Raw genomic sequence first — 12,148 nt, 5'->3', positions numbered from 1 at the left:
CTTGGATAGTCTAGGATTATCACCTCACCTCATTCATGCTCCTTATTTGAATTACATCTACTGAATTCCTTTATGCCATGTAAAGTAATATATTCCAGATTAAAAAAAAAGTAGTACATGGACATGTTCAGTTATCCATCTGAAGAACTCTCATGGTATTTCTGAAACAATTTACATGCACATATACTAGGTAATTAAATATGCTATTCTTCGAGGTTTTAAGATAATGAATACTTATTAATAAGCATGAATATGTCAACTTTATCTTAGCACTTTTAAATAAAGTGAATACATTAGTATATAGAATATTGATGTTCACCCTAGATTGTAAGATATATATTTTTTACACCATGGAATTTAGCTTTATAAGTTCTAGTTTATTGTTCTTCCTCATAGAATGTATAATGACTTAGTTTCCATAGAAACCTCATCACAGCTGCCTTGATTTCCTTGTTCCTTAGGCTGCATATTATGGGGTTCAATGATGGAGGCAACACAGAATAAAATACAGACACCAAAAAATCCACAAGATGTGGGGAATCAGGGACTGGCTTCAGATAGGCAATGGTGCCTGTCACAATAAATGTTGTTACAACTATGAGATGGGGCATACAAGTAGTAAAGGCTTTTGACCATCCTTGTAATGATGGCATTCTCAACACTGTATTGAATATGTAAATATATGAAAATCCAATGGATACCAAACAGAAAAGTGCATACATAATCCCAGTTGCCTCAGTAATATCAATGGTGACATGAGACTCTGAGCATGAGAACTTCAGTAGGGAGGGGACATCACAGAAAAACTGAGGAACTTTTCTGGAGCCACAGAAAGATAAAGAGAAAGTGCCAGCTGAGTATAAGACTCCAAAGACACTCCCAATAAACCAGGATGCAGCTGTCATCCTCACACAGACTCTCCTGTTTATGATGACATCATAGTGCAGTGGGTCACAGCTGGCCACGTAGCAGTCATAGGACATGGCAGTTAGAAGGAAAAGCTCAGATACTGCAAAGTGGATCACCAGCAACACCTGTAATATGCATCCTGAGAATGAAATGGTGTTTCTGTGGGATAAAGAGTTCAGGATAAATTTTGGAAGTGTGATGGAAATGAGGCAGGCATCAAAAACTGCTAAGTTCTTCAGGAAGAAGTACATGGGGGTGTGAAGACACTGATCCATGGTGATCAGGACAATAATGAGAAGATTCCCCATAAGAGTCACCAGGTACATAAACAAAAACAGAAAGCCATATAAAACCTGCAGCTCTCTGGTGTCTGAGAATGCCACGAGGAAGAATTCCATCCCTGCTGAGTGGCTGGTAATGTTTTCCACTCTATATGAGACAAAGGAGAGAAAAGACACAACATTAGTTCCTGTTAAGACTTTGTCCTTTCCAAGAATGTTTTAATGTAAGAATTCATCTATTTTGTGTTTATAAGACATGCACATTTTTACTCTCCTGACATGTATGTTAGGATTTATGACCTCTTTGCTATGCCAAACCTAGTTTGTGTCTGAATTTGATGTGTGTTATGTGAGCAGACTAGGAAGAATAGGAAGAAAGAATAGGAAAAGTCTTTCACTTATGAATCCTTGGTATATTTATGATGAAACGTGTATCTTTATAAAATACATCCTGAATTATTAGTTCAATATTCTAAATAAAATCTTTTTTTTAAGATTTTATTTATTTATTTGACAGAAAGAGCCAGCGAGAGAGGGAACACAAGCAGGGGGAGTGGGAGAGGAAGAAGCAGGCTCTTAGCAGAGGAGCCTGATGTGGGGCTCAATCCCAGAATGCTGGGATCATGCCCTGAGCCAAAGGCAGACGCTTAACTACTGCACCACTCAGGCACCCCTCTAAATAAAATCTTTTGTACACAGAATAAATTTTCAAATCATTTCAAATAACAGAAAGTAATCACCGAATATTTTTGTAAAAGAGTTTGCTTTTAAACACATTACCTTTATATATAAGGAGTAAATAATATTGTTTATTTGATTTTGTGATTGAATATATTACACTAAAGAATAAAAATGAAATTTATGATAGAAAGGAGATGAAAAATGTAAACAGAAAATTAATAAATACGGACTTATATCATTGACATGAAAAAAGTCATACTAATTATAAATGAAAAGAGGGAGAAGGATATGGAATATTGGGGAAAGGGCCACCTTTCCTACCACTGGCTGCTCTACCTCTACTCACCCAAGTATGTTTATGCATTCTCACCCAATCTTGCACACACATTCATTCCCAGGTTGTATATCCAGTGTTTTTAGGGTCAGCACAGAAGCAAATTTTACAGAAAAGTGGTTGAGATAAAAGTGAATATGATAAATAGAAACAGGGCAATGAGGAATAGCATCAATGGCAGAACTGTTTCCTTCAATGATAAGTTATTTAGTATCTGAGGAAAATTAAAATGTAGGAAATATTTTATAAAAGCTATACAGAATAATTAAATGGAAAAGCTTCAAACTTTTTATTAATATACAGGAAATGTAGCTGTAGGCCATTTTTCATTTTCTACAAAAGGTCTATTTGTCACTATTTTTAAAAGAAGAAAGAAGATCTCAACTGAATTCTACCTGATATCTCAAGCCTTCTGAGGTTCTTGGAAGTGGAATAAACAACTATTCTAGAGAAAACAATAGCACCCTTAAAAGGCTCATATCATGAAGCATGAGAGACTATGGACTCTGGGAAACAAACTGAGGGCCTCAGCGGGGAGGGGGTTGGGGGAATGGGATAGACTGGTTATGGGTAGTAAGGAGGGCTCGTATTACATGGTGCACTGGGTGTTATATGCAACTAATGAATCATCGAACTTTACATCAAAAACCAGGGATGTACTATATGGTGACTAACATAATATAATAAAAAATATTATTATAAAAAAAAGTGTGACATCAATATGAATGCTAGAAAATTGACTTATAATTCAAACCAAGAAGTCTATCAAGGCATTTAGCAATTCATCCCCTCATGTAAGAATTACTATGTTTTTATTTTATTTTATTGTATTTTATTTTATTGAGGCATATCATGAATATATAGTGACCACATATATCATAACAGTAGAATATGATGTAAAGACTACTTTAAATTGATATCTCTCATGGATGATTTCCTTGAAGCAGGTAAAAAGTTGAGATTGAAGGAGTCAAGTGTCTGCTCTAGTGTTTGGAAATTAAGGAAGCAGTGAAACCTGAAGATTTTCACTGCAATGTTAATAGAGTGACTCATCGCCCATCAGACTGCACTATTGAGTAATAGATTAAAAGCTGTTTTCACGGGCACCTGGGTGGCTCAGTTGTTAAGCATCTGCCTTTTGCTCAGGTCCTGATTCCAGGGTCCTGAGATCGAGCCCCATTTTGGGCTCCCTGCTCCACTGGGAACCTGCTTCTTCCTCTCCTACTCCCCCTGCTTGTGTTCCCTCTCTCACTGGCTATCTCTCTGTCAAATAAATAAATAAAGTCTTAAAAAAAAAGAGATAGAGAGAGAGAGAAACTGTTTCCAAAATCCGCAAAAAGATATAGTGTCTTTTGGAACTGCATTTTGGAATTCCCCTTAAAGTCAGAACTTTGCACATTTTTTTAAAAGATTATTCCCTGTAATTATCTGCTCAGAGGACACATTTAGATTCTGGATTTTTGTGATAAAGACATTTTTTTTCTAATGCTTCTTTCAAAGTCCTGATTGTCACCCATATTGCAATGACTAAAAATGAAATACAATTGACAAAAGTTAAAGGAAAGCATGAAATCAGGATAGTATAATTGACACAGGACCAAAGAAGACATTTTTCCAATAAGCACTGTAATTAACTTATTTTCTCCTTGAGAACATTTGTTTTTACACTCAGGTCCTCGTCTTATACAACAAAATGGAGAGATTGAATTTATATTTCTAGTGAAACTTCCATCTCTAAGCTGGGTTTATTGCTTATAGTACATAATAATATTGATCAAATTCAAGGGTGTGCCAGGCACTGTATTAATTACTTTGAAGGTTATAGTTTGAGCCCATTTGCAGCCCACATCAACATACTCCATTAAGTACTGGTGTTATCACCATATTGTAGAAGATAAAACAGGTTTAAGAGGTTTAAAATTTTGATCGTTTTCATAACATGAAAAGTGAAAGAGATGTCTCTCTTTGCTATATCAGTTTGCCTTAAGTTACCATGTTTTTATTCTCTATGCAATATAATTGAACTGCCAGTGTCATGTTTTTTTTTAAGATTTAAGATTATATTATGAGAATGTTTAATGAGGTTTTCTTTGTGTTATTATAAATATTATTTAAATTCAGTTTCATGACCATGTTAAGAAGATAATACATACTTCTGAATCTTAATGATGTCCATTGGGATAATCATATTTTACAGAGACTGGATCAAACATAACGTCTCATAGGTAGCCCTGTGTAGACAAAGAACAGGACCCTTACTACAGTGACCTCCTGTCTAATTCAGATGAATTTGAGGGGGAAATCTTGAAGCAACTAAATTATAGACTTCAAAGGAAATGTGTGTGTATATATATATATATATATATATATATATATATATATATATACATATATCATGCTACTTGCATGTATCAGCTACTCATTCAAAATTTACTTTTTCATAGAAAAGGAATTTATGTACTTTTCTGGTCATCTATAGCCCATGGAGTCTTTATTACCGATTTATGTTACTACAAATTTATGAATCCCTGTTGTTCATGCTTACCTGCTATGATTCAAAACTGAGGGCTTCAGAGGGGAGGGGAGTGGGGGAATGGGATAGACTGGTGATGGGTAGTAAGGAGGACACGTATTGCATGGTGCACTGGGTGTTATACACAACTAATGAATCATCGAACTTTACATCAAAAACCAGGGATGTACTGTATGGTGACTAACAAAATATAATCAAAAAATATTATTATAAAAAAGCAACAAAATTCTAGGGTTCTGTTGATTCCCAAAGTCTTCTTTCTCTTGATAGCTCTTCTGTTGTCCATAGATGAGGGAGAAATTAATGACAAACATCTTGTCTAAAGTCTTCCTCTTGTATTTTAAAAGATCATAAAATACTTTTCAAATTGCTATATGTCACCCTGTGGGAAAACTCTGGACTTACAGACAAGCAAGATTCCCTAAAGGACTATCAATGTATTTCTGTATGAAAACTTATTAATGGGAAGTAATCAGTGGCACGTTGCCCTGGCCTAAAAATCTAAAACCTCACACTCTTGCTTTTGAGCTGTTGTCTTTTCCCAGCTGATTGGAAATAATCTACCAGACCTTTCAAGTAGGACAAATAGCAGATACAGTCCAGGACACATTATTTAATGCTAGATTTTAATCAAGAGGGAATGAATTTATATGTTCTAAATTACATAAGAAGCTGAATATTAAGCTTGCATATATTCTTTTCTTCCAGATCCTGTTTTTATTTATTTATTTATTTATTTATTTATTTATTTATTTATTTATTTATTTATAATTTTTTATTATATTTGTCACCATGCAGTACCTCCCCGGTTTCTGATGTAGAGTTTGATGATTCATTAGTTGCGTATAACACCCAGTGCACCATGCAATACGTGCCATCCTTACTACCCATCAACAGGCTATCCCATTCCTCCGCACCCTGCCCTCTGAAGCCCTCAGTTTGTTTCTCATAGTCCATAGTCTCTCATGCTTCATTCCCCCTTCTGATTACCCCCCTTTCTTTATCCCTTTCTCCCCCTACTGATCTTCCTACTTCTTATCTTCCATAGATGAGAGAAATTATATGATAATTGTCTTTCTCCGCATGACTTATTTCACTTAGCATTATCTCCTCCAGTGCCTTCTATGTTGCAGCAAATGTTGAGAATTCGATCTTTCCGATAGCTGAGTAATATTGCATTGTATATATGGACAACAACTTCTTAATCCAGTCATCTGCTGAAGGTCATCTCGGTTCCTTCCACGATTTAGCTATTGTGGACAATGCTGCTATGAACATTGGGGTGCATATGGCCCTTCTCTTCACTACGTGTGTATCTTTGGGGTAAATACCCAGTAGTGCAATGGCTGGGTCATAGGGTAGGTCCATTTTTAACGTTTTAAGGGACCTCCACACTGTTTTCCAGAGTGGCTGTACCAACTTGCATTCCCACCAACAATGTAAGAAGGATCCCCTTTCTCCACATCCTCTCCAACAATTGTTGTTTCTTGCCTTGTCAATTTTTGCCATCCTAACTGGCATAAGGTGGTATCTTAGTGTGGTTTTGATTTGAAATTCCCTGATGGCTAATGATTTTGAACATTTTTTCATGTGTCTGTTAGCCATTTGTATGTCATCATTGGAAAAGTGTCTGTTCATAACTTCTGCCCATTTTATGATTTATTTGTTTCTCATGTATTGAGTTTGAGATGTTCTTTGTAGATCTTGGATACCAGTCTTTTATCTGTTGTGTCATTTGCGAATATATTCTCCCATTCCGTGGGCTGCCTCTTAGTTTTTTTGACTGTTTCCTTGACTGTGTAGAAGCTTTTTATCTTGATGAAGTCCCACAAGTTCATTTTATCTTTTGTTTCTCTTGCCTTTGGAGATGTATCATAAAAAAAGTTATTTTGGCCGATTTCATATAGGTTGCTGCCATTGCTCACCCCTAGGATTTTGATGGACTCCTGTCTCACATCGAGGTCTTTCATCTATTCGGAGTTTATCGTTGTGTATGGTGTGAGAGAGTGGTCAAGTTTCATTCTTTTGCATGTAGCTGTCCAATTTTCCCAGCACCATTTATTGAAAAGAATGTCTTTTTTCCACTGGATGTTTTTTCCTGCTTACTCAAAGATTAGTTGCCCAAAGAGCCGAAGGTCCATTTCTGGGTTCTCTATTCTGTTCCATTGGTCTATGTGTCTGTTTTTGTGCCAGTACCATGCTGTCTTTGTGATCACAGCTTTGTAGTACAGCTCGAAATACAGCATGGTGATGCCCCCAGCTTTGTTTTTCCTTTTTAACAATTTCTGGGTGATTCGGGGCCTTTTCTGGTTCCCCACAAATTTAAGGGTTGTTTGTTCCAGTTCATTGAAAAATGTCATTGGTATTTTGATCAGGATAGCATTGAAAGTGTAGATTGCTCTGGGTAGCATGGACATTTTAACTATGTTAGTTCTTCTGATCCACGAGCATGGAATATTTTTCCATCTTTTTGTGTCTTCCTCAATGTCTTTTAATAGTGATTTATAGTTTCTAGAATATAGATCCTTTACAGCTCTGGTTAAGTTAATTCCAAGGTAACGTATGCTTTTTGGTGCTATTTTAAATGGGATGGATTCCCTAATTTCTGTTTTCATTCTCATTTTTCGTGTATAGAAATGCAACAGATTTCTGAACATTGATTTTGTATCCTGCCACATTACAGAATTGTTCTATAACTTCTAATAGTTTGTGAGTGGATTTTTTTTGGGTTTCCCATATACAGTGTCATGTCATCTCCTAAGTGAGACAGTTTGACTTCTTCTTTTTGCCAATTTGGATACCTTTTATCACTTTTTGTTGTCTGATTGCTGTTGCCAGGACTTATAGTACTATGTTGAATAATAGTGGCGAGAGTGGGCATCCTTGTGTTCCTGATCTTAAGGGAAAGGCTCCCAGCTTTTCCCCGTTGAGAATAATATTTCCTGTAGGCTTTTCATAGATGACTTTTATGAGATTGAGAAGTGTACCCTCTATTCCTACCCTCTGAAGGGTTTTAATCAGGAAAGGATGCTGTATTTTGTCAAATGCTTTTTCTGCATCAGTTGAGAGGATCATATGGTTCCTGAGTCTTTTCTTGTTGATATGATGGATAACGCTGATCAATTTGTGAATGTTGAACCATGCTTGCATCCCAGGGATGAATCCCACTTGGTCATGATGGATAAACCTTTTAATGTACTGTTGGATTCTATTAGCCAGGATCTTGTTGAGGATTTTGGCGTCCATATTCATTAGGGAAATCGGTCTGTAATTCTCCTTTTTGAGGGGGTCTTTGCCTGGTTTGGGGATCAAGGTAATATTGGCCTCATAGAATGAGTTTGGTAGCTTTCCTTCTGTTTCTATTTTTTGAAATAGCTTTAGGAGAATAGGTATTATTTCTTCTTTGAATGTTTGGTAGAATTCCCCAGGAAAACCATCTGGGCCTGGAGTTTTGTTATTTGGAAGGTTGTTTATCACTGACTCATTCTCTTCAGAATTAATTGGCCTGTTTAAAAAATCAATTTCTTCCTGTTTCAGTCTTGGTAGTTTATATGTTTCCAGGAAGGCCTCCATCTCTTCCAGATTGCTTAAGTTATTGGCATATAGCTGTTGATAAAAGTTTCTAATTATCCTTCCAATTTCATTGGTGTTGGTTGTGACCTCTCCTTTTTCATTTATAATTTTATTAATTTGGGTTCTTTCTCTATTGTTTTGGATAAGTCTTGCCAGCGGTTTGTCAATTTTATTGATTCTCTCAAAGAAGCAGCTTCTAGTCCTGTTGCTCTGCTCTACTGTACTTCTGGTTTCTAATTCATTGATTTCTGCTCTAATCTTGGACAACTGCTTCCTCTTGAGTGGATTAGGCCTGTCCCTCTGTTGCTGTTCCAGCTTCTTGAGGTGAGAATATAAAAACTGCATTTTAGATTTTTCTATTCTTCTGAGTGAGGCTTGGATGGCTATGTATTTCCCCCTTAGGACTGCCTTTGCAGTATCCCATAGGTTTTGGACCATTGTGCTTTCATTTTCGTTGGTCTCCATAAATTGTTTAAATTGATTTTTGATTTCCTGGTTTATTGAGTCATTCCTGAGAAGGATGGTTCTTAGTCTCCAAGTGTTTGAGTGTCTTCCAAATTTTTCCTTGTGGTTGAGTTCCAATTTCAAAGCGTTATGGTCTGAGAATATGCAGGGGATAATTTCAATCTTTTTGTATCGATTGAGACCTGTTTTGTGTCCCAGAACATGGTCTATTCATGAGAATGTTCCATGGGCATTGGAATAGAATGAGTATTCTTTTTTCTGGGGTGTAGTGTTCTATATATATCTATGAGGTCCAACTCGTCGAGTATGGGATTCAAAGCTCTTGTTTCTATGTTGATTTTCTGCTTAGGTGCTTGTCTATTTCTGATAGTGGAGTGTTGAGGTCCCCTACTATTAACATATTTTTATCTATATGTCTCTTTATTGTGGTTAAGATTTGGCTTGTGTATCTTGCTGCTCCCCTGTTGGGGGCATATATATTTATAATTGTCATATCCACTTGTTGGATACATCCTTTAAGAATAATATAGTGCCCTTCTGTATCTCTAACTATAGTCTTTAGTTTAAAATCCAATCTGTCTGATATAAGAATTGCTACCCCAGCTTTCTTTTTAGGTCCATTGGTGTGAAAGATAGTATTCCATCCCTTTTCTTTCAGTCTGAATGTATCTTTAGGTTCAAAATGAGTCTCTTGTAAACAGCAAATGCATGGGTCATGTCTTTTTATGCAGTGTGAAACCCTGTGGTGCTTTATGGAAGCATTTAGGCCATTTACATTGAGACTGATTATTGAGAGATATGATTTTAATGATGCCATGTTGCCTGTAATGTCTTTGTTTCTATAGATTGTGGCTTTCTGTTCTGCATCACTTTTATAGAACCCACCTTAATATCTCCTGTAGGGCTGGTTTCATGGTTATGAAATTGGCCAATGACTGGCAAATCTGAAAGGTCTTTATTTCTCCATCAATTCTGAATGACAGCCTTACTGGATAGAGGATCCTTGGCTGCATGTTTATTTCTGAGTTTTAAAAATGCCCCCCTAACCCTTTCTCTCATTCCACATCTGTTTAGACAGGTCTGACGTAATTCTGATACCTTTGCCTTGGTACGTGAGAAATTTCTTTGCCCTGGCCACTTTCAATACTGTATCCTTGGATCTAATATTTGCCAATTGCACTATGATGTGATGTGGCGTAGGTTTGTCGTGGTTGAGCTTGGGAGGAGTCCTCTCTGCCTCTTGGACATGAGTGTTTGTTTCCCTTGCTAGATTAGGGAAGTTTCAGCTACAATTTGTTCAAATATCTCTTCTATACCTCTGTTTTTCTCCACCCTCTCGGGGATGCCGATGATTCTGACATTGGATTGTTTCATTGAGTCAGTAATCTCCCGTAACCTACATTCGTGGGCGTGGATTTCTTTAAGTCCAGATTCTATTTTCACTTTTTTTCTACTAATCCATCCTCCAATTCGCTAATATAATCTTATGCCTCAGTGACCCCGGCTCTTAGAGCCTCTAGTTTTGACTGCATTTGGCTCATAGAATTTTTAATTTCTGCCAGATTCGCTCTCATTTCCGCCCTTAGATATTCTGCATTCTCATTAACATTTTCGTTAATACTTTTTTCAAGTCTCTTCATCATCTTGACCATTGTTACTCTGAATTCCATTTCTCATAATTTGGTTATATCCATATCCATTAGTTCTGTGACAGAGGCCACAGACTCATTGTCTTTTCTTTGCTCTGGGGGACTTCTCCTTCTCGTCATTCTGATGAGGAGAGGTTGCGGGGTTGTCCATAGCCTAAATTATTGACCGGGACCCAGGCCATACGCTCTTGTTTTATAGGGATCTTAGGGATGTGGCCTCTTTTTTTTAAAGATTTTATTTATTTATGTGACAGAGGGACAGCCAGTGAGAGAGGGAACACAAGCAGGGGAGTGGGAGAGGAAAAACAGGCTCCCAAGGGAGAAGCCTGATGAGGGACTCGTTTCCGGAACGCCGGGATCATGCCCTGAGCCAAAGACAGACGCTTAATGACTACACCACCCAGGCACCCCGGGATGTGGGCTTCTTGATTTTTCAGCCTGACTTCTGGGGGAGGGGCCTGCCACGCTGATACTTAGGCAACCCTGTTTGGGTAGAGTCTCCGTGTCCCTTGCAAGGGGGGATGGGGATGGGCATACTGTGAGCCGGTATTTCCAGGCTTTTGTTCTCTGGCTGCTTTTCCTGGCGGTTTGCTGTGACTCTTCTGAGAGTCAGAGTAGCAGTGGCTGAATCTCAGCCTCTGTCTCAGAACAGAAGTATTGAGGACCGTTCTCCCCTGATGTTCTAGCCACTTTAACTCTGTAACTGTTGGTGCTGTTCAATCTTGCAGCGTCCTGGGATATTTGCCCCACACCTGGCATCCCAGCCCTCACTTCCAGGGCCGTTGCATCTCTGTCCTTTGTGTTTCTAACACTGCCAGCTGCCATCCACCAGCCGCCAGCCACCCCCCCCACACACAAGCTCCCGGAGCTCCCGGTCTCAGTCTGTTTCCAGTGAGCACACCAGAGTTCTGAAGTTCCGTGAGAAGTCTGGTGGCGCACGCTCCCAGCTCATGGTCTCAGTCTGTTCTATCACGGGTGCCTTCTGTGAGTCTGCCCCTCCTCAGTGCAGGTGGCTACCGCTTCCTGGCACCCATACGCGGTGGCTCCCTCCCCCTTCCATTTATCTTCTGATATCTGTGCGTGGTTTCACAGCTCCCTGCTTCGTACCTCAATACTCAGCGCTGGAGATGTTCATTTGTAGAGACCCAGATGTATCTTCCTGTGTCTCAGGCTGATTCCGTGGATGTTCAGGCTGGTCTGGTATCTATCCAGCTCGACTCAAGGGACCAGCTGAAAAAGGGGTCCCCTACTCCTGCACCATCTTAACTCCCCTAAGCTTTCATATAATTTTGAGTGTGCAAAGATATTTGCTTTTAATTAGTTTTTCTTATCACTTATAGTTATAGTACTTTCTGTATTGTTTTTTATAAGTTTGGAAAATGAGCTCCAATTTAAAATATTTCTTTAACTTGAACCTTTGTGATATAAGATACAATAATTTCTCTAAACCTTTCTCCAATGTCCTAAACTTGACACTATTAAAATGTATAAAAACTAAATGCACTTTATAAATTGAAGAGAAACATGGAATTGGGGTGGTATAATTGAAACAGACCCAAACATACCATTTTTTCAATAAGCAATACAATCAATGTGCTTAAATTAGTACATTTTCTTTCACTCTCTGGCCCTGGTTCTTTCCATTATAAAATGAATAGATTGAACTTTATAAATCCTGAGAAAATTTGATCTCTAAACTGGATTTATCACTGAAGTAAATAGT

General features: G+C 37.9%; 1 protein-coding gene across 1 annotated transcript; it reads right to left on the bottom strand.

Moving 5' to 3' along the window:
• Positions 1-377: 377 nt before the first annotated feature.
• Positions 378-4,381, bottom strand: LOC123791182 (olfactory receptor 14A2-like). The gene is made up of 2 exons (XM_045795821.2): positions 4,359-4,381; positions 378-1,338 (listed from the first exon to the last, which is right to left on the bottom strand). The coding sequence occupies exons 1-2, from the start codon at positions 4,379-4,381 to the stop codon at positions 378-380; spliced, it is 984 nt and encodes a 327-aa protein (XP_045651777.2).
• Between the last annotated feature and the right edge of the window lie 7,767 nt (positions 4,382-12,148).

Source organism: Ursus americanus, chromosome 5, assembly GCF_024610735.1.
Source record: "Ursus americanus isolate L20-20 chromosome 5, mUrsAme1.1.p, whole genome shotgun sequence".
NCBI lineage: Eukaryota > Metazoa > Chordata > Mammalia > Carnivora > Ursidae > Ursus > Ursus americanus.
This window is presented reverse-complemented; position numbering and strand designations above follow the sequence as displayed.

Coding starts and splice junctions, on each gene's coding strand:
- LOC123791182 (XM_045795821.2), bottom strand. CDS start 4,381: ATGGACATCATTAAGATTCAGAA. Junction 1,339..4,358: donor GACATCATTAAGATTCAGAA/GTATGTATTATC, acceptor TGTCTCATATAG/AGTGGAAAACATTACCAGCC.